We start from the raw sequence: 25808 nt of genomic DNA, 5'->3' as shown, positions 1-25808 counted from the left end.
GATAAATAGGAGGGTGTGAAACCGATACTGCTTTGTTTTTGCCACGTGTGTCTGAACCAATAGGCGCCCTCGGAGGCTGCTCCGAAACTAATGCAGGGATGAATGGTTGGCAGGTGGAGAAAACACTGACATGACAGACAACACACAGATATGGAGGAGTTCAGTGAGAGAATCGTCTTATACAACTCAAAAAAATCAGCCAAGTCAGTTAAATTCAGGTTGATTTTAATAGTTAAGCTATTAAGGCAACGAGTGCTAAGGTCACATGTGAAATAAAGTGCAAAATTCACTAACAGACTGACATGCAGGGGCATTAAATGACAATACTAGCAATTTCAGTGGTAGAATAAGATGGAAGAACTTTAATTAAGCAGCAGCTTTAATCAAATAAAAAAACACCCTGTGACATTTCATGTATTTAAAGTTTTACCTGATTACAGAAGTGTAAACAGCAAATAAATAAATACATAAAGTAATCATTATACAATGCTTTCCCTTCAGACGTTGATTATATTATCATTATTGATGTTTTTCACTTTGTTAAAATGTATAATTTTATTTACAATCAGTATATAGCCTAGTTTATGTTCTGGTTGAAAAAAAGGACATACTGTCTATTCTGTCACATAAATGATGCAAAGGTTAAAAAATATGACACTGGCCACTGAAATGTATGTAATAGTATGAAGTAGCAAAAAAATGAGGTACTCATGAGTTTGTGTTATTGGCCAGTCTGCTATAATGAAATATGTTCTTTTTCAAGAGACCACATATGAAGTCTAAAACATGAATAAGGTGTGTGCGATCATTTTACCGTCCAATGACTTTAGTGCAAAATAATTCACAGCAGCATAAATCATGGCTTTAGAGTTTTTTTTTCCCCAAGTGCATTTAGTGCAACAGAAAATCATCTAGATCAGCCTCTAACTGAAGGCTACATGAACCAGCAGGTGAAAACCTGTTGACAGAGAGGCACATTTACAGCTGCAGCAGAATGAATGTCAGAACTTCCTGTTGTGCAGCTCAGCGACCTTCTGCAGAGAGTCTCTTTGGTTCGACGACAGTCTGGTTTTGCTGCTCACCTCCTGCCACTGTAGAGCGCCATTGCTGCTCACCACCTGAAGAAAAAAAGAAAATCATGAAACTAAAATAATTGTTACTTTACTAAAAAAACAGATGCAGACAGAAAAAGTCAAACTCTTCATAATATAGTAAAATACCACCCCCCTCTACATTCAAAACATATGATAATAAATGTTCTCACCACGTTGTTGATATCGAAAAAAAGCTCACTGGTTCTGCTCAGGTGAATGTTTAACACGGTTGTTTTCACCCAGGCATTATCTGTATTCCTGCAGTCATCTACATAATCATCAAACACCTAAAAGAACCAGAGAAAAACAACAACTGCAAGTCAGAATCCTCAAAATCCTGAAAAAAAATCCATCTTTCAATAAAAGAACTAAAATATGTTTTAATCAAAAAACCCTGCTGGAGTTCAGGATTGTTAAAAAAGTTCAACAGCAATACAAACTGCACCCTCTTGATGATTGTAATGTTGATGGACATGTAAATAAGTTTTAATAAAATTCAACACTACAGCCTAAAGGATTTCTTTTGGGCTGTTGTATAAGCCTGCATTAGTTTGAGCAATGTGTTCTGAATAAACTGGCTCAGGACACATCGGTTAGTCTCTATATAAGGTCTCCCATTGGGTATCAAATGAGTGTTTGACCTCATTGTAACAGGGACATCACTTGCTGTCTTTTTTGTTATAATCGTGCATACAATATATCTTATATTTGTCAGTGAGGACCTCTAAAAGTTCAGACCCTGTCAACCTTCTTTTCTTCTTTTCTGATCTATACATTTGTTGTGCAGCCTCCTCGCCCAGCTTTTTGATAATTCCACTTTGGGAGACTCCTGTGTAGTTTCTTTTAGCTTGTTCTTATCCATCACATTATTGTCATTCTTTAACAGTTGGTGCTTGTCTTAGCTAAAATTGCATTTTATGAATTTTTTTTTTTTTTTTTATCACTTAAGCTTGTTTGATTAATAAGCTTTTATATTTTTAACAAATTGTAAGTTGGCCTGCAAACATTTGCAAATAACACACGCTTATCCTCTAGTTTCAAGCTGCTGAGTGAGTTTGTATTCATGTAATTATTATTATTTTTTATTCACTGCTTTGCCTTCTTCATTAATTGTCCCTATAGGAACATTCAAACTCTACTTTCAGAGTTGCACAGATGTACCTTTGTTCCCTCTGAGGCTTTTTCAGACAATTTTTCAAACAACTTCTTTCCAAATGTTCTCTTGAGAGTCACTGGTAACTCATCCGCTGATTGAACGGGTCCCTGCAGATTTAAGAATGAAAACAGAACACGTTACATGTTTATTTGAGCAACAAAAATGAAAAAAAAAAAAATGAAAAAAATGAAACCTTGATCTAACATTAGAACTTACCCCAGGTAGAACTAAGGTGCCATGGTTGTCCCAAACTGCCAAGTACTCCAAAACAGATCTTTCACTGTCTCGCCACCTAAAAAAAATCCACATTTAAAGCTTTAAGGCGTGCCGTGCAAAAATATATATGACTTATCAGTCAATCTTTCTTTGTATAGCGCTAATTCATAACAAATGTTATCTTAAGACACTTTACAAAGAGCAGGTCTAGACCGTGCTCTTTGACCTTACCGTGTCAGCACGAGGTCTACATTCAGATTTGGACCGAGGTAGCTGAGTGCACCTTGTCCCCTGACACCCGTCCTGCCTCCTGGGTTTCTAATGACACACAAGACGCACTTCAGACATCGAGACGTGTTCATAATGTCCCTGAACGTGTTATTTGATGCTTTGTGTATCTTATCTTCGAATCATACCTGTAATTATCCAAGTCTACTGGTTCTACTCTGCACGGAGAAGGAAGAAATGAAATGTAAGAGAAGGACATAGTAGGAAGAGGATGTGATACGTGTAACAGGGTTAGATAAGAGATTTAACATTTTAATCTTAATTTAAAACAAAAAAGTTAATTACTCTATACATTTGATTCAAGTTGGCTGAATGATCTGGTTTTGTTTTAACATGACAATCTTGACCATAGGTACAAATAAATCCTCAAACATATCCTTAAAGAAACTAAACACTTTGTATTATCTTCTCTTTGTTGAAACATACCCATCCATTTGGGCCCCACCGTCTTCAGAGATGTAATAAGGCGGCATGTATGAACTGAAGCTGACCTGGAAAAAACAGAGGACTTGAAAACCAACCAGATCCACTAAACCCAAACTCTAAACTTCTGAGGTCCAGAAACTGGTTCAGATGTTTATGACATACCTCCCATGGCACCTTCTCCTCAGGCACGGGGAAACGTGTGATTTTGCTGTTTGGGTAGTGAAACTGCCGAGCATTCACGTGGAACCTGTCCTCTTTCTCAGATGTGCTCCTCAAAGTGTCGGGGGACTCGTCTGCTGTGGCTGTGGGAAAGATGAAGAAGTAAGCACAACAAGAGGAGGTTTGGTATGTAAACAATCATGGGAATGAGGAAGTCGGGAGCTGACTTAGCGATGGTGGTTCTTTGGAGGCAAAACCCTGAGATTTCAGACTGTCCATAATCCACTGCAGGGCTTTGACTGACTGGGCAGCCTGATGACAAAACAAAAGTAGGTCAGATACTTTTGATTACTGCTTGTACAACATGGAAGATGAAAGATTATTATTATTTTTTTTAATCAGGGACATCTGGAAATAAAATGCAACTGAAGTGTATCATCTATTTTCTGTACTGTGCCTCACTCATTCTGCCTGATGTAAAAAAAAAATACTTTAATATACACGCAGGTGCAAAATTAAGTAAAAAAAGAAAAACAGGTCACAACCTGCTCCTCTAGTCGAGCCAGTCTTGTCGCCATGGCAGCAGAGCTTGTCTCCTCTTCCCTCTCAAGTCGATCGTTCATGGTGGTAACCCTCAGGAGACAAACAACAACAATATATAGATGTCTGGTTCTTATTCTAGTGTTAATGCTAAGTTGTTTAACGTTATATAATATTATGTTTATATTTAACAGTAAAAGTAGAACAAAATCCAAACTCTGAGACAACGATTAAGTCCCTGTATTAAGTAAAGTTGATGTTTGTGAGATCTTACTCAGAGCAAGATAAATAAAGTGATTGTATGAACTTTAATGTGTTCCAGAGACACATGAAAGTGTTATCAGTCTTAAAGAAAGAGTACAGCCGAGGTTAACAATCCAAAACAATGAGCTAAAAGAGGCTCAAAGGCAGACGCTCAGGCAGATCCTGTGCGCTTTGAAGTTCATTTGAACTAAATCCAGGGCTGTGTGTTTTGACAGTGTGGGTCAGGATCTGAACTTAACATAAAGGAAACAGGATGATTAAAGGTGAAACAGGAGAATGGACATTTTGAAGGGTAGTAATGTCTGCTTTATGATAAGTTCATTCCAACAGACTTTTCTTTTATCCCTTATCTGTTGTCACAAACTAGAAGTTTCAACCAAACAGGACTCTCAAATTGAATAAAAAGTTGAGGAGGTGGGATCACACTTTGTTGACCAAATCTGGACTAAAACAATATTCAAGATGTGACAATAGATCTCAAATAGACAGAAGTAGCTCAAACATTTGTTATTCAGCTACAGTGGGCTACAGTCGTTGTGTGGTTTTACTTTTGGGCCGTGTCCAGGATGCGCCGCTCCATGCTCTGATTCTGCTCCTGTTGTGTGGAGAGCAGGTATTGGTCCTTCATCAACGCCTCCCAGGACAGCAGCTCCTCCTCCTCTATCTGAGGAAGCTCATTCTCTGAAAAACAGAGTCACAAATGAATTCTTCACCTTAAATAAGACTGTAGATGCACATAGACAAATGCACACAAGGATTTCAGTTTCAGAGAAATTAGGATCCAGATTCAGAAAAAGGACATTGTGTTAAACTTTTATTTTGAAGTGTTGTCAAACTACTTTCGAGCTCGAAAACGTTCACAATTATATAAGGGACAAAATCGGGAAAATATGTGTGTATGGAACCTTGACCACCAAAATGATCTCTCAACACAAGGTCACAAAGATGGAGTTACCCAACTGGGTAACACTTTATATTAAGGTGTCTGTAATAAGCATTAATAACAGGTAATAAGTCACTTATAAGCCACTTATGAGACCTTATTAGATTATTATTAACACAAATAAGACTATATAAGTGTTAATATAGGCATAATTAACACATTTATTATGTCTTATAAGACACTTATAGGCTCTTATTAGAAACGTACTAACACTTTATATACCGTCATAAACATTAATAAGATGTTTATGAACATTAATAAGACTTCAAGAGTGTTAATTAAACTATAAATTAATTTAGAATTGGCTTGTAAGATATTAATTAACACAAAGAAACTTGTTTATAGACCACTTATCAACATTCATAAGATGTTTATTGACATTGATAAGACTTTATTAGGTTCATATTAATGCCTTATAAAGGTTAATAAATACTTTATTATGCACTTATTAAGAGTTAATAAAGCTCCTCTGCATCTTATGAATGTTGATAAGTGGTCTATAAACAAGTTTCTTTGTGTTAATTAATATCTTACAAGCCAATTATAAATTAATTTATAGTTTAATTAACACTCTTGAAGTCTTATGAATGTTAATAAACATCTTATTAATGTTTATGACGGTATATAAAGTGTCAGTACATTTCTAATAAGAGCCTATAAGTGTCTTATAAAACATAATAAATGCATTAATTATGCCTATATTAACACTTATATAGTCTTATTTGTGTTCATAAGAATCTAATAAGGTCTTATAAGTGACTTATAAGTGAATTATTACCTGATATTAATGCTAATTACAAGCACCTTAATATAAAGTGTTACCCCCAACGGTAACAAAAATGTGTAAGTTGTAAGCATGTTATCGATGTAAGCATTGAAGATGAACCATGTGATATGAGTATATGGCAGGGTTGGAACTGAAACTCTAAGGTTGTAAATAAAAGCCAAGATCCATTCAAAAGAGCATTTTCCTCAAGCAAACAAGTGAAAAGATAATAATCGTACTTATAAATGATCATTGTAGCCTATGATCAGAAAGAATGTTTTGTATGTTTTATCTCTACTAGAGTGATGAAGATCAAACTTGAACGTCTACATGATTAACTTTGACGTTTAGTCTTTGCATAGGCAGGAATAAGTAAATGATTCAAAACGTACTAAACTCTTTGCATATGACGGGGGCCCGACACAACAACAAGAGCCTGATGAAGAGGTAGAGATGGCTGAAGATGATGAGAGGAGGAGGGGCAGCAGGGAGGCTGTGGTACTCCTTTATCAGCTCGTATCTTTGAAACTTCCAGATTGTGTCTGTGTTGTCCTGAACTTCCTGGAACGTAAAGCTGTGAGAAAAAAAATGCATAAAAAAAATAAGAGGATGGCATGGGAATACTACTATGAGTACAGGGAAGTTTGACTCACTTGAAGATCGCTATGAGTAGGTTGAGCAGCAGTATGTTGGCAAAGAGAAGGTAAACACAAAGCATGATGATGGTGAGCCATTGAGGGAAGGCTGGCATTTGGTTTTCATTAAGGATAGGACATTTGGGCTTCAGAGGATCGGTGCCATTCATGCTGCAGGTGTCGATATCAAACGCAGTATCTGCACAGAGACGACAACAGAGAAAGATTTATTTTTGTTGACAAAGACTGAGATTCTATAACAAAGAAATAACACATTTCTCCACTCACAATCAATATTGGTGGGGAAATCTCCAAATATGATAAGGTACGGCTCATAAACTGCCCCGCGGATGATCCAGTCCAGCCGGCTGTCGTTGTCAATAAGAATTCCTTGTTTGGCTACACCGTATGCCACCACCCAGATGCTCAGCAGGAACATGAAGAAGAACATATCCATAATCTGTGGGACAAACACACACCAGACATAAGTCATATCTGAAAACTGTAGGGACTTTATATAGGTTCACTGTGAAAACTAAAAAAAATTGGATTATTCAGACTGCATGATCTATACCAGGTTGAACACTTTCCAGTAGGATGTTCCAGTATTTAAACAGTAAAGGGCTCTTTAGGAAATCATGCATGGTAGAATTGGTCATGGATGAAAAAACCTCCAATCTAACTGAGATCCAGTGCGGTACCAGCTGCTACACTTCATTCAAAATCACTTTTGATTTGTTTCTCTCATGTGCAGACAGCAGATGGAGGCCCAGTGAAGCAGAAGCCTCTTTTTTGTCTTTGATAAAAGGTATTTTGGAGCAAAGCGTCTTTTTTTTGTGCTCTGCCATTGCTCCCACATTGCATCAGGTCAGCTGTCGTTTAATTCAAAGTAACCCTCTCACCATCCTCTTGACGATGATGATCTTGGGTCCCAGGGTCTTGCTGATGGTGAAAATGGCCATGAGACGAAGGCAGAACACAACAAAGTCGATGCAGAGGACAACTTTGCCCGCATAGAAAAGTTTAGTGGTCAACCTGAAGAAGAAAAACACTGTAAGTCGTGGGCTGGAGAGCAGTTCTGTAGCAAACAGTGATCGTCAGGGAGGAGAAGAACATACCTAAACGCAAGGCCGACAATGAAGAGGAGGATGGACAGAACGTCTAACATATTCCACACATCATTTATGTACATCCTGGCTTTTTTACGAAATCCAAAGCCATCCGGATCATGAAACAACTGAGGAAGAAAAGGCGAAACAGAAATGGGCGGTTTGTGATTTAGGGATTATTTAGTCTATTTAGTGGAATGAGGCACACTCTGAGTGCAGCATCCAACTATGTAGTTAAATTTCACCTCAAATTAATCCAAAGTTACTGCATGGTCACGTTACCAGCCTGCCTCCATTACCATGAACATGCGTATTTGCTCCTCCTTGATACAACAGAAAGGAGCTGCTGAGGGACAGATGTGCCCCAGATGCATTCCACACCACCAACCCATAGGTGGCAGCAGAGGGATATGTCCCATGAATTGAGACATAAAGAGTGGGTCATGCAGTGTTGAGGTATATCCATGTTATCTCCACCTGTTTATTGATCAATTTAGTAACAGACATAGAGGTGGAGTTCAGGAGGGCCTTAAGCTTCTTGGCAAACAGCTACAATGTGCCCATCTGTCAGTCAGTTAATCCACACCCCTAATTGTGCAATTGTGGGCATATCCCTGAGCCTTAACATAATCAAAATGGACAAGTCAATAAAAATTCATTCGAAGGGGAAAAAAAATGTCATTAAGGCCAAGACTGTTTTTTGTACCAGGCTGATTCATTCTGTTGTAAAAATATGTATTTTAATATTAGCTCAAACAGCGCTTCCTTGGCTTTTGCAGCCACACTCAAGTCGTTTGACCCCTGAGCCAGCATCAGAGACTTAACCAGAGGAGTAACAGGGGCAAGGCGGTGACAAGGAAAACAGCTCTTTATACCTGTGTGAGTGTGTATCTATGTGCAGCTCCCACTGTTTGTAATGCAATGTAAACTCACATAATGGGACACCAATGTTACACCAATAGAGGATAATTAAACAGGTCTTCCTCATACAGTAAGAAAGCACAACAGCAGTTTAAGACCTCAGTGTATGTTCATCTATACTTCCATAAATGTGAGTCCCAGCTGCACTCTCTCACCTGTCTGACCTCCTCACACACCAGAGAGAGCAGCCAGACGTACAGAAGCAGCTCAGCAGGAGAGGGCGTTGCCTGGAAGTCGATCATCAGCACCACAGCAAACAGGAAGAGGAAGGCAAAATAAGACACAATGTTCCAGTAAAACTTGACCTGAGGAGAGCTGTACAGGCACACCAGTTTGGACCAGCTGCCCAGGATCTTCAGGCGCTGCAGTCTGGCTGCATCACTGTGGACAGAAAAGGTCACTGAGGTCACAGATAACTTCGTGTTTTTTTCTCTCAAGTGACATTTAGAACTTTTGTTTCTTGCTTGTAAGCAGGACTAGAAACTGTCTACTTACAGATGACGACTTTTTGTTCGGAGAACACTTCCTGTCACGTTCTCCACTGTCTTGATCTCTTCATTCTTCTCCGTTTCTCTCTGAATAACTTCATCACGTCTAGAAAGAATTACAATTGATTAAGATTACTTTCAACAGAGAGTGATCAAAGCCGATGAGGAAAAAGTTGTAGCACAAATACATTAATAGATTCAGATATATGAACCTATACACCCCTCCAAAAAACAAATCTGTCATACCCTAATGTTCAGACTAGGTTATGTTTCTCTTTTAATATTTGACTTCCTTCATGTGGTTTTCTTTTAGTTAATGACTTTCCTCTCCTTTCAGGTTCCCTCTGCTGCCTTCTTGTGTCCTCCACATGTTTCACATTCCTCCTCATCCCTACTGTGTCAGCGTCTTGGTCCCAACTGAGTCTCATCACTAAACAACCCAGCTGTCTTCACTTGTCTTGATTACCTCATGTGTAATTAGTCTTTACGCTCCCTGCTGTTTGTGCCAGTTTGTCTTGTGAGAGTAGTATTACAGCCTGTTCTATTTCATTCTTCCTGACCACCAGAGGCAGTTCTTAAGATTGGATTATATCTGTCTCGTGTATGCACAGGTCGAGTATTTAATATCAACAAAGTCACATGTGACCTGGGATGACGCCTGACGTAGCTTAAATAGCCCGCGTCATCAGGTATCCACGATGCAGGTTGTTTACAGAAGGAAGCCGAAAAAACTTTTTGCTTGGAGCCCTGTAACCACGGTTGAAGCTACGGAATTTTGTCCTCCAAGGGCTGCGGTTAGTTACAACGGCTACATTGTTTCACCGTACCGAGCTGTCTGACCAGTGTTTTCGCTGGGGCTCTCAGCGCATTACGGACTGGCTAATGACAGCTTGAAGTTGGACCACTGAGGTAAGTATTAACCCTTCCTTAGCTGTACAGTGATTTCATTTTGAGAAGAGCCTGGCTTCGGGTTTCTTTGGTTGTTTTTTCCGCGGTGAGAAGTGTCTGCGCTTTCACCGTGAGGCTGACGGTATCAAGGTGAGTGACAGCTGATTGTAATTGACTGCTACACGAGTGGGTTCGCTCGTCGAGGCGTGACATTTTTTGTTTGTGTAAAAGAGCAAGGGCTCCCCAGCAAATGGTTTTCACTTGTGGGTTAATGGTAAAATAATTTAGAATGAAAACAGAGAAATATTGAAAAAGAAAAGACAGAACAGCTTAATTGTTTGTTAAGCAGGGCATCTGTAAGCGCTCCCCATAGGTAAACGGAAAGGGAGTTGATTTGATTTGTGGGTGTTTGTTGCCACTGAATGTTTTCGCTCCCGAGTAACACTACCCAGATAGGTAACCATGTCCCACATATTTGGGTCCCATGTTTGCCGTTCATGCATGGCGCCGCTGCATTCATTCAATGGTCATGATGAGTGCCCTATATGCCTCGGTGTGGCACAGCTGAGGGAGGGGCTGTCATATAGTCCGTGCATGAATTGCAGTTTCATGCCACAGGATCTGAAGCTGGGCCGGCTGGCTGAGGTGGAAGGACAGCAGCCTGGAGACCAGCTGCCTCCATCTGGTTTGGCTTCAAGGAGTGGCTCACCGCCGGAATGTGCTCCACCTAGGAAGAGACCTAAGAAGGTGGATGGTTTAGCCATTAAGGTTAATAGACGAGCCGCCGAGTTTGCAGAGATTAAGACTCTGCTTCTTGACCTTCAGCCGAGCAGGGGGGCGGCAAGTCCGGGGGAGGGCCCACCTGATTGGGATGGGGATGCCTTGTCTACAAGGGCTTCCTGGAGCCGGTTTTGTGGGGCCAGTTTGATTCAAGGAGCAGTGGACGTTCATGCTTCTGAAACTGGTTCTCAGCAAATGGTAAGCGGATCCGGAGTTGGTTCAGAGGCTGCCCCTGCTCCAAGCCCACGGCACTGGCACGCTTGGGCTTGGATGAGACCCCGGCATCCAGCACCCCAGCCAGCGCCTTCTTTAGGCGGGTCCCTCCACAGGCAAGCTTCTTTGTACCACCATTCCAGCCATACATTGAGGAGCTCCACAAGTCGCATGACAGACGATTTTCTGGTGAAATGTTCTGATACAGCGGCCTGCATGGGATGTATTGGTAACTCACTGTCCCATTTGATACTGGGCCTATCACAGTCCCTGCAGTCCTCTGGCCTGGATGCATCCGTCCAGAGCCTGAGTGACACATCTTTGCAGGCATTTGCCCTTATGACAAGGGAGCTTGGCAGGTTAATGGAGCGTGGAGTCCAGACGAAACAAGCTCGGTGACAGTTTGCTAGCCTTCAGGGCCCTGCGCCTGCTCTGAGACGACGGCCTGGTGGCTGCCCAAGAACCTCACAAGCCTTTGAGCGGCCTGATTACCACCGACGTGCACCCCCACGGTCTGCGCCACAGACCCAGAGAGGTCGGGGGTCTGGGTTTCGCCCCACAAGGGACCCTAATGGCCAGGGGGGCAGGCCCTGATGCCCCAGCTCCGGCCATCGGACGCTTCTCCGAGCAGCACCTCAGCTACTGGAGAAGCTGTACTTCAGACCCTTGGGTGGTGGCCACGCTTTCTCAAGGGTACAATCTTCAGTTCCGACGCCGGCCCCCAGTTTTCAGTGGGGTCCGACATAACACGGTCAGCGATCCCACAGAAGAACGCCATAGAAGGCGTAAATCAGCAGTCACAGCAAGGTGGGGTCTACTCAGTGTATTTTCTGATCCCCAAATAAGAAGGTGGGTTTCGCCCTATCCTAGATCTAAGAGGGCTGAACACATTTCTGAAGGTGTTGCCCTTCCACATGCTGAGAACAGCAGATGTGCTACAGGCCGTGAAACGGCAGAGTTGGTTCACATCCATCGATTTAAAGGACGCATACTTTCATGTGCCAATCGCATTCCATCACAGAAAATTCCTGCGCTTTGCATTCACTGCACTCAAGGCAGGGTTTATCAAGTTCAAAGTGCTCCCCTTCGGACTGTCCCTGGCCCTGCGGGTCTTTACACGGTGCATGCGGGCAGCATTGGCCCCATTACAGGCCAGGGGTATGCATGTCCACCCATACCTGGACGACTGGCTGATCTGTGCCTCGACCCAGAAGCAGTCAGATCAGGACACTTCAGCCCTTCTTCACCATGTGTCACAGTTGGGCCTCACAGTCAATTACGGCAAGAGCTGTCTCATCCCCAGCCAAAGGGCGGTTTTTATTGGATTGACTCTGGATTCAGGTTGTATGCTGGCCAACGCAGAGTGGAGGCCATACTCCAGCTTCTCCTCCATTTCTGGAGGGGCAGGAGGTTACAGTACAGCCTTTTCCTCAGGCTGTTGGGTATGCTAATGTCAGTAACACCAGTGGTGCCACTGGGCCTTTTGTACCTACGGCCCCTCCAGGTTTGGACAAATGGCCTCCATTTAGATCCAAGGGGACACAAGAGAGTCATGGTGTCCAGCCGATGTCTTCTTCCTCTGCGGCCATGGAGAAACAGGGAGTTTCTGTCCAGAGACGTCTTGTTGGGTATAGTACCCTCACGTTGCGAAGTTGTAATGACCGATGCCTCAACTTCAGGTTGGGGGGCAGTGTGGAAGTGCAGAGCGGTAAGAGGGCTTTGGACAGTGCAGGAGGCTACGCAGCTCATAAATGTGCTCGTGCTCCGGGCAATGCATTTGGCACTCATCAAGTTTCTGCCGTATATAAAGGGCAGACATGTTCTTGTGCGTTCCGACAACATGTCTGCAGTCTAGCATATCAGTCAGTTCAACCACAGACTTTTGTTGGTTGCCCTGAACTGGCCAGGGAGGCCCTGGTTTCCACGCATGTACAGTCTTCTGAACGGAGTTCCATGTTGCCTGCCGACACGGCAGGACCTGCTCTCACAGCTGGGGGGCAGCATCTGGCATCCGACTCTGGAGCGCCTGCAATTGTGGGTATGGCCCTTGAGGGGCCTGAACCACTCCTAGCTGCTTGTGACCAAGCAGTTATCCAGACCATAAATGACTCGAGGGCACCCTCCACAAGGTCACTTTATGGTGGAACAGGTGGAAGCTTTTTTCAGAATGGTGTAGAGCCCACAAAGAGACTCCTGGGAGTACCTCTGTGCCAGTAGTACTGCGGTTTCTGCAGTATATGTGGCTGTGATTTCGGCCAGGCATATTAAAGTTGATAACCACACCTTGGGGTCTCACACTCTGGTGACCCAGTTTCTTAGAGGTGCTCAGTGGCGAAACCCTCCGCGGGCTGTTAAGGTTCCCTCGTGGGACCTGCCTTTGGTGCTTGAAGGCCTTTGCCTCCCCCCCTTTGAGCCTCTGGGGCAGGTAGGGATTGAGTGGCTGTCAGCAAAGGCTGCTTTTCTTCTGGCGATGGCTTCGGCAAAACGTGCGAGTGAGCTTCAAGCCTTGTTGGTGAGTGAGGCATGCATGCGATGGAACTCGGATGGCACAGGAGTGGCACTTTGGCCTAAACCATCATTCTTCCCCAAGAGGTTGGGGGCAAGCCACTTTAATCAGGTCATTGAGATGGGAGCTTATCACAGCTTATCCTTGCAGGATGAGGAAGCCAATTCAGCAGAGCTGCTCTGCCCAGTTAGGGCTTTGAGACACTACATCCAGGCAACCTCAAGTTTTCACCACTCTGATTGCCTGTTTATCTGCTATGGCATCCACAAGAAAGGACAGGCCCTGTCCAAGCAGAGGCTTTCCAGGTGGATAGTTATGGTTATTGAAAAGGCCTACAGGTCAAGGGGTCTGCCAATGCCTCTTAATATCAATGGCCATTCCACCAGGAGTGTCTCCACTTCCTGGGCAAAACTACAGGGGGTCCCTCTAAGTGAGATATGTGCTGCAGCCACTTGGGCCACACCATGTACATTTTTACAGGGTGAATGTCACTGCTCCCAGGGCACTGGCAGCAGCTGTTTTTCAGGAACCTTAAGACTGTTCACGGTGAGTTGAGATTCCTCATGACCATGCTGGTATTAGTCATCCAGTGTTAAGAAGTGTCTCTGGCGGTCAGGAAGAATGAAATAGAACGAGAGTTACGTATGTAACTACGGTTCTATGAATTCTGGATGACCGCCAGAGTTCTCCGTCACTCAGAATCTTGGTGAGAAGATTCTGAAGGGGCGTCTCACGTGATGACGCAGGCTATTTAAGCCACGTCAGGCGTCATCCCAGGTCACGTGACTTTGTTGATATTAAATACTCGACCTGCACGTGCACGAGACAGATATAATCCAGTGTTAAGAACTGCCTCTGGCGGTCATCCAGAATTCATAGAACCGTAGTTACATACGTAACTCTCATTTTCTTTGTAGTAGACTTGACTTTGACTCATTTTTGGACCCTGTTTTTTGCCTGGTAATGGTTGTGTACCTCTGCCTGCTCTTTTGAACTTTTGAGCATATATTTGTTGAACTCTAACAATCTTGTTATTAAGAGTTGAGCTTTTTTATCCACCATTTGTGCCGAGTCTGACAAAATTGTTATTGTGAACAGCTTTTTAAGTTCTCTGTTTTAAATGAACACGAATAATTTTGTAAACAACAGAGAAAACAGAAAAAGAGCCGCCACTTGCTGCCACTAGGAGGTATAAAATAAATGCACAAATATTTTTTTAATGTGCATTTTTTTAATGTAAAAGATGTTCTGTGCCAATCCACATGTATGGCCCTTTATTTAATGTAATTATTGTGTGTATATACATATATGTATATATATATTTATAGTGAGTGATTACTTGCTTTTGATTAAGAACCTTTTGTATATTCGCAGAGTATTAGCTATAAATGTGAGGTTTTTTGCAGCTGCATGTTTGTATTTCTCCTAGTATTTTAAACCGTTGTAGCTGTATCACAGTCTTGCTGTGCCAAGAATCATACAGTATCTTGCATCGCGACAACTCTATTGTTGTAATAGACATCACATGCAACGCCTATATTAAAATAAAAGTAAGACATGTCTTTCTACAGACCTAAAAAACTCACCTGAAAACAAGAAATCTAGTGTAGATCAGTGGGAAGAAGACCATGCAGATGAGCACTCTCCACACAGGGTTGACCACTGAGAGCTCGCCACACCAGATCTGAGTCAGACCCTGTTTTTTGCCTGGTAATGGTTGTGTACCTCTGCCTGCTCTTTTGAACTTTTGAGCATATATTTCTTGAACTCTAACAATCTTGTTATTAAGAGTTGAGCTTTTTTATCCACCATTTGTGCCGAGTCTGACAAAATTGTTATTGTGAACAGCTTTTTAAGTTCTCTGTTTTAAATGAACACGAATAATTTTGTAAACAACAGAGAAAACAGAAAAAGAGCCGCCACTTGCTGCCACTAGGAGGTATAAAATAAATGCACAAATATTTTTTTAATGTGCATTTTTTTAATGTAAAAGATGTTCTGTGCCAATCCACATGTATGGCCCTTTATTTAATGTAATTATTGTGTGTATATACATATATGTATATATATATTTATAGTGAGTGATTACTTGCTTTTGATTAAGAACCTTTTGTATATTCGCAGAGTATTAGCTATAAATGTGAGGTTTTTTGCAGCTGCATGTTTGTATTTCTCCTAGTATTTTAAACCGTTGTAGCTGTATCACAGTCTTGCTGTGCCAAGAATCATACAGTATCTTGCATCGCGACAACTCTATTGTTGTAATAGACATCACATGCAACGCCTATATTAAAATAAAAGTAAGACATGTCTTTCTACAGACCTAAAAAACTCACCTGAAAACAAGAAATCTAGTGTAGATCAGTGGGAAGAAGACCATGCAGATGAGCACTCTCCACACAGGGTTGACCACTGAGAGCTCGCCACACCAGATCTGAGTCAGAAGAGCCTAAAAGATGAGCATGTTATCTTATTGAGCCAATCTGAATCTTCAATATTCATTTCTTGTTATTACAAAGAAAGACTTTTACATAAGATTGTGTAGCCATATTTAATCAAGACTGAACATTTAGAAACATGCAACTGATTATTTTAAAGATCACACATTATGCAAAATACACTTTTCATTGTTTTTCTACAACACTAGTATGTGTCTATAGCTTGTCGACACTCCCCACCTCAAACAGGCCGTTTGGAAAATTGTGACATCACAAAGGGCAGTTAGCCCTCCCCCAGGTGGGTGACACTCTCACAGCTAGTTGTTTGTTCTGCACTTTGAGTCTGCCTTTTTCACCGTTATCAATCCGGCATGGTGCAAGAAAGCCTGAGCCACCCAAACCCTTCCAGAGGGGGCGTGGTCAGACACAGCTAATTTACATTTAAAGGTACAGACACAGAAACAGCCTGTTGTGAGCAGGGCTGAAACAGAGGGGTTTATAGGCATGATCAAATAAAGGAAGTGGATTTTTGGAAAGAAATCTCACAGACATGTTTTGGGGTGCTCTGAGACTTATTTAAACTTGTTGAAAAGGAGAATAATATGTGACCTTTAAAACACAAATCCCTAAAGATTATATGAAAGTTGCCTTTACCTGAACTCCTGACTGAGCTATAAAGCTTTTATCATCTGCCTCCAGTGCCAGTCTTAGGCATGTTGTTCTTCCCCAGTATGGTGACGCACGAACCAACAACTTCTGAGCCCGCTCTTCATCATTGTTATTGCACTCACTGAACACACCTGGAATACACAATCACACACACAATGAAACAGGTACCAATCTTGTAATATCTCATAATATCACACCAGAAAAAGCCGCTAATGTCCCATATTGTCTTATACCTATGGCTTGTTTCTCATAGTGATTAGCAAGTTCACGCATGACCTCTGCCTCGTCTGCATCGCTGCCCTCCTCTGCCATTTTCTTCAGGATCATAGTGGCAGCCAGAGCAGCGGACATGCAGTCTCTACACTGTGTTCATACAGATACACAAAGATGCAAGGATGTACACACGACACAAGACACACCAGGTAGTATTTTCAAAGCTCTCTGCAGAAGAGTAAGATCACCTGCTCCCAGGCAATTTCCGCAAGATCTTTGTTGTTTTGGACGACAGCCCAGAGGAAAAGATCTCTGCCATAGTCCCTCTGAGGTTCATCATGTGGAGACTCTGAACCTGCCTGAGATTTAGACAGCTAGAGGAAAGTAAATGAATGTGCATTCATCGAAGAGTTTATGGCATTAGACTCAGAATCAGAATCAAAAATCAAAGCATGACTCTCTCAGAAATGTCAGAGCTGACATAATGTTAAAGTTCTCAAATGTAACTTCTCTCCAGCCATATTTATTTACAAATGCATAAAAAAATTATATTGAAACACAACTAAACACTCAACAGTTGTGGTAGGAAAATAACGACTTGTTAATTTAGTTGGAAAAAATACCCAAAAAAGTCTGGATAAAAGAGACTCACTGATGTAGATGTGTCCTCCATAGTCATATTAAAGTTGCACGTCCTGGTGGAAGGGGGGTAGATGGGCTGGGTGAAGCTGCCTAGCAGGTGGCGCACCTCCTCAGACACATGAGTCAAGGAGATGGTCTCTCCTTGCCTTTGGAGAGCTCGAACCCTTCTATCGAGTGCTCGCCTCTTGCTGCGGCGCGCTCTGTCCACCCGCTTGGCCAACTTGCTCAGAAAGAAGCAGCCGGGCATCTGTTTGTAGAGCTCGCACAGGGTTTCCTCGTCCTGCAGGAAATCTCTCAGACTCACACCATTCTCCAGCAGCAGACTCACAAACTGAGGCTTGTTGCCCACCAGGGCCGAGAACATGGCCCAATGAAGGTCACTGGACTGTGTGGGATTGAACCAGTGCATCAACAAAGGATGAGCATTCCAGTAGAATCATCAAGACTTTACAAATACATACACTTCTCTGATTTGATGGTACAGTCTTTTATACGATCGTATTTCAACTTTCTGTCATTACAGTTCCATTAAACAACGACAACAAAGGTCATCAAAGGATCATATTCCATGTTTTCAAAGTCAAGCCATTTAACTTGTTGTTATTTTAGCAAAGACAGTAGGATATTGTCTCATGTCTGAAAGAGACTGATACAGGTGTCTAATGTGACAAAATGTTGTATACTGAGGAAACCCACCTTCCACTGGCTCTCCTCAGTGAAGATCTCCGTCTCTGCTATGTCCACTCGGTTCCAGGCTATAGCCAGCTCCAGCTGCCTCTTCCAGCACTCAATTCCCTGAGACTCACTGATCCTCGAAGCTGAGAAGAGAATTTGTCACTGTTTACTACATCTCTTTACATTGAGTTAACTGAATGAATGACTGCAAGGGCCACCTTTCTTTCAAACGGCATTTTCTTTACACAACATATCAGTCACTCTCCATGATCAAGGCACTTTTTATTGTGTAATGATGCAACAAAGTCTATGTACTGTCAGGAAATCCTTCATATCTCTCATCACAGTGTCCCAGAAAACAAGGTGACCAAGAATGCTTTTTTTTCCCTTTCCAATTGACCATAAAAAAACAGATCAATTTATAAAGTCAATTTATGGTGATGTAAAGGAGCAAAATGTTACATGGGAAGACATGGAACTGTGTGTGTTCTGTACTTTTTTATTATTTAGGATTTTGACTTACTGTGAAGAATATACTGTAAAATCTGCTGTTGATTATTTTCCTCTCTATAAGAAAAGACATATGTGATGTTCAGCACTTTGATGACTTGCCATGCCATAACCTGAGGTCAGACACTATGATGTAGACCATGAACAACTTACACTGTCTCCTTCCATGAAGCATTCAAAAAACGGTTGTTTATGGTTGTCATACGATAAACTTGTGGTCATGGACAGAAAAAAAAAAGGGATTTCTTCACTGAATTAGCATCATTACTGCCTGGAAATGCAGCTAACCCTTTCATTTCTGGTTTGTTAATGGATCTCAGAGATGGAAAGTATGGATAAAGCATTTATGCTAGAATGATGACTCATCTAAGTGATTGTCCAGTGTGCTGGATCTGCCCATCATTAAGAGCACTTTGTCTCCACATACTTTTATATCAGTACGCATTAAGCTTCCTCTAAACAGGTTTCATCTTTCTTTCTTCAGAAAACAATGAGGAAGAAGAGGTTTGGAAGAAGCATTAAAACATATCAAGTGTGGCTATCAAAGTTTCTGTATAGAAGAAGATCGTTAAGGGGGAAATATCTGCAAGAATATCCGTGTTTTTTTTTATCCTGACATATTTGACACCACAGTGCCGTAACTTAAGATTTCTGGAAGTTGCTTCAAACTTTCTTAGAGTTGGTTTGGCAAAATGCCCTTCCTTTTCCAAACTTATAGGGCCAATTTGTAACATTTCTACTGAATTAAATCATAAAATGACCTTACTATATCATCAAACATTAAGGAAAAAATGCTATTTTGAAGTGCTGGCTTCTCTGACAACAACTCAGCAGCCAGTATATCGCCCTTCTAAATTCCGATTTGGGTCCTGAATGGTCTGGTTTTTGTTTTAACCAGAGAAGTAGGCAGTTTTAAAAGCAAATCAACAGGTGTTGCAGCGATGGAAGCGGGGAAGCGAACTAGTTCAAATATAACTGATTCTACTCGACCAAAAAAGCCTCTGCGTTTTTATAATTAGCTCCATGAGGAGGAAGGTTGTAAAACTAGGATAAATATTGGAGATGCTTTTGAAAAATGGAGAGGCTAGAACGTAGAAAGGTTTCAAGACTGATGCAGATCTGGCTAAACACTGAAGCTTCAGTGTCCGGGACATGGTAACCTGCATGCACATAGACTCTAGGGAGGAGACAGCTCTCTTTAATGTTTTGAATTTGGACTGCGTGCTAGTTGTCATAGTTACATATTGCTCATTTAATGTTGTTTTCTATATCTACAGTCAGTCCAGTAAGACCTGATCATCATTACCTTTGAGTAGCGCTTGTAGAATAGCCACGTCTACATCCCCGTGATCGTCCTCACTGATTCTGAAGATCGTCAGCAGGTGAGGCATGCTGATGATGTCCTGAATCTGAATAATGCAGCAGACACAATCAAGCAAGACCTGAAACTTCATCTGAAAAGCACGTCTGGAAACACGAGTAACAAAGTGCTTCAGAGAGCAAAAATTAAGTAAAAAAAAAAAGTAAATATAACAGATAAGAACAATAAACACCACAAAAAATAAAGGCAATGATCAATTAATATAGAAAGATGCTATTATTGTATAACTATGTTTTTCTTGAGAAGGGACTTGAAAGTAAACTCTAAAATAAGTTCACCAAAGACTTTTTGATCAATTCTGAAAAAAATGTAAACTTGTGAAGAGAGGATGAGATCAGAAGATTTGCGCTAACATCTCATTCTATTAATAAAGAGAGAATTCTGCTCACTCAATAATGTGATCTTTCACTTTAGATGAAAATCTAAAGATGTTATTAGAATAGAATCAGCTTTATTGGCCATGTATGCTTACACACACACTGAATTTGTCTTCAGTAACTGTGCTCTCAATGTACAAAGTTAAACATATATATAATAATAATAATATAACATAATAATAACATAATATAAGCAGAAAAAACACTAATATATACAAGGCTAAATAAGACAATAGTGCAGTGGTGAGACTGAGGTAAGAAGAAAGACAGCTGACACCCTCAACCCTTCCTCAATGACCCCCCCACCCTCCTCCCCAAATGTAAGACATGTTAAACCCTTTTGTTTCTGAATAATTGAATGATGCAATCCCGGATGTTCTTTACTAAAATCAGAAATGTTGGGATGAACATGATAATAAATATATAGTAAATATTATTTACTATATATTTATTATATATATATTTTATTTATATTTTATTTACTTCAGTAATATTGGTATGAATGGTTGAGTGTCATCTGCATACAAAAATAATACCATACTGCTGATTGTTTATAATAAGCTCAATTTCAAACAGCTTGACAAAAAAAAGCCCACTTAACTGTAACTGTTTACCGCTTTTGAAAAACTTCAATTCATGATGAAGAAAAACATCAACTTTAAAAAAGTTTAGATCATCTAAAGAGGTTTCAGAGAAGATAATAATCTGTGGAAGCTTTTTCTTCATCAACCTCATTTCATCAATAAGCTTTGATTAATATCTTCATTTTTAATAGCTATCTATCATTTCTGTTAGAAGGTCTTTTCTTCTAACAGAAATGTAAAGTAATGGAAATTGGTTTGTTCGTGTTAGACGTTCCACCTTGTTCACAAACCTTTTTGGTCCACTCTATGATCTTAAGGTCGGGGAACTTTTCATACTCTTTTCCAAAGAACCGCTTCATCAGCAGGTGGATATGGACGATAGTCACCCGGCTCAGTGGTTGTCCTGCTGCCTGGGCGATCACATCTGCTATTCTCCCAGAGCCCTCCAAGATCACACATGGTGTCCCACACAACATGGCATTATAGATTGTCTGAGTGGAAAAAAACACAAGGCAGTCAGACAAGGCAGCTCCACGGCTAGAGCGAGAGGGAGGGGCAGAAAACTGATTACTCACATTCAGGGTGCCTGGTCCTCCATCTAAAACTACACACACCACAGGGATGGTCACTCCGCTCTCTGGAGGTCAGACGATAAGAAAAATCCATTTAAAATGAACAGCAGGACAGATAGAAAGGACAAGACTTGAGATGTAATCTGAAATTCTTTGTTGGTTTTATTTTCACATCATCAGATATGTTTAACCTTTGTTTCCAAGACGCTTTCTTGAAATGCATTTCTCCAGACGGCTACGCAGCTCAATCTCCACACCGTAGTTTCCGTGGGTGCCATCGTCCACCAGCAGGAAGTGGGTGTGGTTGTTATCGAGGCAGGAGAGTCGGCCCTGGCCCTTAATGTCCATCGGGTAATGTGCTGGAAAACAACCCTGCAGAGAGAGGAGGAGGAGGAGGAGGAGGATGTTGCATCTTGCAGGATGAAACACATACAGTCCATGAAGTGTGTAAATGTAATGATTGTACCTCTGGACGCACCAAAGCGTCCTTATTGTGAATGATTCCCCATGTTGCCACTCCAATAGCCACAATCTGGCCATGAATGGAGCTGCTCAGGGCGTTGTCCCTCACAGCCTGCCCTACATGCTTCATCACACCTGCGTGTGTACCACCAGTGATGATCCATGCACCTGTCAACAACACAGTACATAGTATAGTATTTGGTATAAATTACAAAGGGGATTTACAGATTTCAGATTTCTCCCACTATGCCATTGAAAAGTGACAGATTTAAAATGAATGTTTAATCTATCACACAGCCATAACATGATGACTAGACTCCAGAAAGTCTCTACTCTTGGTCAAGATCAGGTTCCTCACAAAGGGGCGGATACAGGGGGTTGTTTTGGAGGCCAAGCTGCTTCTCGATGGCATTGGGAATGAGGGAAACCTCAGTGTCCTTTTGAGAATAAATAAAAGTTTGAAATGAAATGAAATGAAATAAGAATACTGTATATGCCAACACACTACACTTTTAAATAATAAAGAATGTATGCAGTGTTAAATATCAGAGTGAGTATGTGAGATCAGTACAAAGACAATAAGATTAGTGAGAAGTTATTGAGAAGAAGAAATGGATCTTTGACTTACACAGTGTAAACAGTGAAGGGAGCTAAGAAAACAGGACTAGCAGATACAATAGCATACTTCCTTTACCTCACAGGTAATCATAGAACACCTGCCTGCACAGACTCTCTCTGGCTATTCATTTGTACACCTAGAAATCCCACACACACACTTACACATTTCTCCCAAGCAGGGTTACCTGTTGTCTGGGCCACTTTGATGAGACCTCTGTGGAACATGTTCTTGATTCGAGCCTTCAGGTAGAAGTTTTTGGCACCTCCGGTCACTGAGATCAGCAGGTTGGGAGGGGAGAGCTTCCATTGTTCAGTCAGTAACTGGTACAGGATTTCTGGGCTAGTGTCTGTGGACACTCGTGCATACTGAAAAATAGACATGCAATAAAAGAGAAAGAGTGAGGCTAATGTCATGCAGGACATATTTACATGCACAGAAGTGTTTTTTTATTTTACTGGAGAGAAAGCAAAAGATTCACCTTGCCCGTTTTCTGCCCCAAACCATCAAAGCTAATGTCTCCGAAAGCATCAGTGGGAACTTCATGGATATGTCTGTGTCTGTCCCAAGACTCGCCTGTGAAGTCGTCTGGCTTGATGGCTTCACCCACATGTTCAATCTTTGAATATCCACACCTGCAGACATCCTCTCTGGTGGAGAAACAGGAGCCAATGAATGCTTAAATTTTAAAAAAAGTCCTCAAGACAAAAAAGCAAAGTCAAGAGATAAAAACACATCCGTCAAATTACAGAGGCATGACGTAAATTATTTCTGGACAGACAGTTTGATGGAAAAAAATAAAGAATTAAATTGTCATGTACATCTGACAGCATTGTGGATGATGTCTCCTCCCACATAGACAACAGATTGCAGATGATACAGTATCTCTATGCAGAAGCAGCAACTACAAGGTAAGTAAACACTTTAAACACCAAAATATGACAGCAGAGAGCAGCTGATCCTACCTGACATCTTTCTCAAAGAGGCAGCATTCTTTTTTGTTGATCTTCTCTTTGATCCAGGAGGTGAGGGTGCAGCGCTGGAAAGAAGGAGAGAGAGAAAGGTGCTTACCAGGTCTGGCAGCACTTATCGCCAGACTATGAACCAGCTGGGACTCATTCTTAGCTTCCACCATCCTTGAGACAACAAGGGGGGAAACAGTGCACAGATGCAGCCCGGGATGAGAGCTAACTGCATGACAGCAGAGGAGCCTCTGCAGTGGGTGCTGGCTTTCACTGCATCAGTGATGTCAGAGCTGAGCTGAAGCTGAGCAGACTGCTGGAACCCGATTAACCTTCCTCTTACGGGACAGAAAGTAGTCTGGTGCCAGTTCTGGATCAATAGTGAATTACTGAGAGAGGAGGATTTTTTCCCCCCACAAACTTACTTTATACATCTCAAGTTGCTAAAGGGAAACATAAAATTGTAAGCTACTCAATGTATTAAACTGCTACTTTTTGTGGTTAAAATGCTACATAGAGAATGAGTTTACTTTACATGGCGTTTAATATAACAGCAGCTTATGAGTCAGTCCAAAAAAACCAAGTGAAATAAGCACCAACTTGACCAATCAAAACATTTAAGGTCATCTGGCATATAAATACATCACTGTTCTAATAATACAAAAAAGAAAGTAAAATAACATAATCCAGGACTTTTTCCAACATTGAAAAACAGCAGAAACCTCATTTCCTTTTGAAGTATTTCTTTATTGTAAAATAAAAGCCCACATGATATCTTTCCTACACAATGGTTTTATGACATTTTACGACATGCAGAACACAGCTTTTATAATCTCCACAGGTACAGGAAAAAAACATCTTCAAGCTGGATTTATTTTGTATTTTTCTATGTTCATATAAAAGAAAATTATAAAGCCATGGTACCTATGCACAGCTGACAGCATATTAAATGCCAGCTCCTCTAGTTCATTCAATATGTAAACGGACAGATCACTCACCTTTTTTAAACGAGACATCACTTGATTCAGCTGGAGATTGTTCTGCGGCATCTTTTCGATTAATTCCTGTGGCAGAACCATATTCTCAAATGACGGCAACATTCCTAGGAGAAAATAAACAAAGCCCTGGGATTTTTGTCCAACCTTCTGCTTATGGAGGAGGTGTACAGAGTGTGATTCTTCTCAATCTATAAAAGCTGTTGAGCCTGAAACTTTCTGACATCTGCTTTTATCTCGCTGGCACGTGACCTGTTCTGCATTATCTCTACTTCCTGTGAGTGCTCCTGGAAAAGCACTTATCTAGATGGATTTTTAGTAACCGACTTGTATAAAACTGCACATCCTACATATTTGTAGTTCACACTCACCTGTTAATTCAGTCATCATGGATCAGGTGGACAGAGAGGCTTGATTGGCTCCTCCACATGACACAACAAAGATCTTGTGCTTCTTCCATAAAAGACAATCTGTGGCCTCACATTACCACCGAACAAATGTGAATCTGAACAGACTGAAGTACTCACCCAATCTAAGAGTGTCCACGACCATCCACATACATCCCTTTATGCATTTCAGTCACTTTTCAGAGCTGAAGAGAAAAAAAAAAGGAAAGCTCAATCACATCACACAGAAATCACAGAAAGAAATCTATATGAGGTGATATTTTTCAATGACTTTGGCGTCCAGATCATCCTTTACCTGAGATCAAATTCAGCAACATGAGTCCGTTTCCTGTGTTTTGCTTTAAAAAATACTATTTACGGTGTTCAGGTGCTTTGTTTCATGTCTTTCACCAGCCGTTGATGCGAATGTTGCCAGGCGACACCTGAAGTGTTTTACACAAGGGATCTTGTTACTGAAAGGGGCAATGGTTGGCCCTGAACAACTACAATTAGTGAGGATTGTAGTTATCATTAACTAAACCTATAATCGTTTCTGAGTATTATATTGTCTGGAGCTGTACAGAAAAGCAGGAAGGGATTAACAGTTCTACCCTTTTCACTCTGAGTGTAAAGTGACTACAAAGAACACATTTAATTTTAAAGTCGACATTGTTGTCCCTGTTGGTATCTCCTGAGAAAAGTTGTGATAGGTTACAATAAAAGCTCAAGTAGCCTACAGAAACCAAAAGTATCTTGAGGGGATTATTATTTTGGCAGCTAATCAAGATTGATATTTATAATCCCCATCACATGAGTAGATGGTTTGGTGATGCTGTGACCTTCAACCTAGAACCATAATCATGTAAAACTTGTCATGAAAATCCCATCAACACCAAAATAATTTTGTTTTGTGCCAATTAGCAAATGAAAGCAT

General features: G+C 41.2%; 1 protein-coding gene across 1 annotated transcript; it reads right to left on the bottom strand.

The window, feature by feature from the left end:
• Positions 1–208: 208 nt before the first annotated feature.
• LOC109996844 (transient receptor potential cation channel subfamily M member 2-like) lies at positions 209–24684 on the bottom strand. Its single transcript, XM_029280642.2, has 33 exons — positions 24492–24684; positions 23497–23570; positions 23013–23181; positions 22719–22899; positions 21920–22083; positions 21645–21825; positions 21457–21518; positions 21172–21372; positions 19846–19948; positions 18051–18172; positions 17365–17739; positions 16961–17086; positions 16733–16862; positions 16485–16630; positions 15729–15841; positions 9013–9111; positions 8673–8898; positions 7606–7724; positions 7390–7522; positions 6776–6947; positions 6506–6686; positions 6245–6426; positions 4692–4824; positions 3885–3972; positions 3567–3651; positions 3343–3482; positions 3181–3245; positions 2883–2912; positions 2698–2784; positions 2467–2542; positions 2256–2357; positions 1265–1381; positions 209–1118 (listed from the first exon to the last, which is right to left on the bottom strand). The coding sequence occupies exons 1-33, from the start codon at positions 24591–24593 to the stop codon at positions 1002–1004; spliced, it is 4401 nt and encodes a 1466-aa protein (XP_029136475.2). The 5' UTR covers positions 24594–24684; the 3' UTR covers positions 209–1001.
• Positions 24685–25808: the final 1124 nt, after the last annotated feature.

Source organism: Labrus bergylta, chromosome 13, assembly GCF_963930695.1.
Source record: "Labrus bergylta chromosome 13, fLabBer1.1, whole genome shotgun sequence".
Taxonomy (NCBI): domain Eukaryota; kingdom Metazoa; phylum Chordata; class Actinopteri; order Labriformes; family Labridae; genus Labrus; species Labrus bergylta.
Note: the sequence above shows the minus strand (reverse complement) of the source record. Positions and strands in the feature narration are given on the sequence as shown.

Bases quoted from the DNA above. Each gene is read 5' to 3' on its own strand.
- LOC109996844 (XM_029280642.2), bottom strand. From the start codon at position 24,593: ATGTTGCCGTCATTTGAGAATATGGTTCTGCCACAGGAATTAATCGAA. The intron at 3,973-4,691 runs GTAAAACCACAC...TTGTCTCCTGAG, and splicing joins ATCCTGGACACGGCCCAAAA to GGTTACCACCATGAACGATC. The intron at 3,246-3,342 runs GTATGTCATAAA...TGTTTTTTCCAG, and splicing joins AGGAGAAGGTGCCATGGGAG to GTCAGCTTCAGTTCATACAT.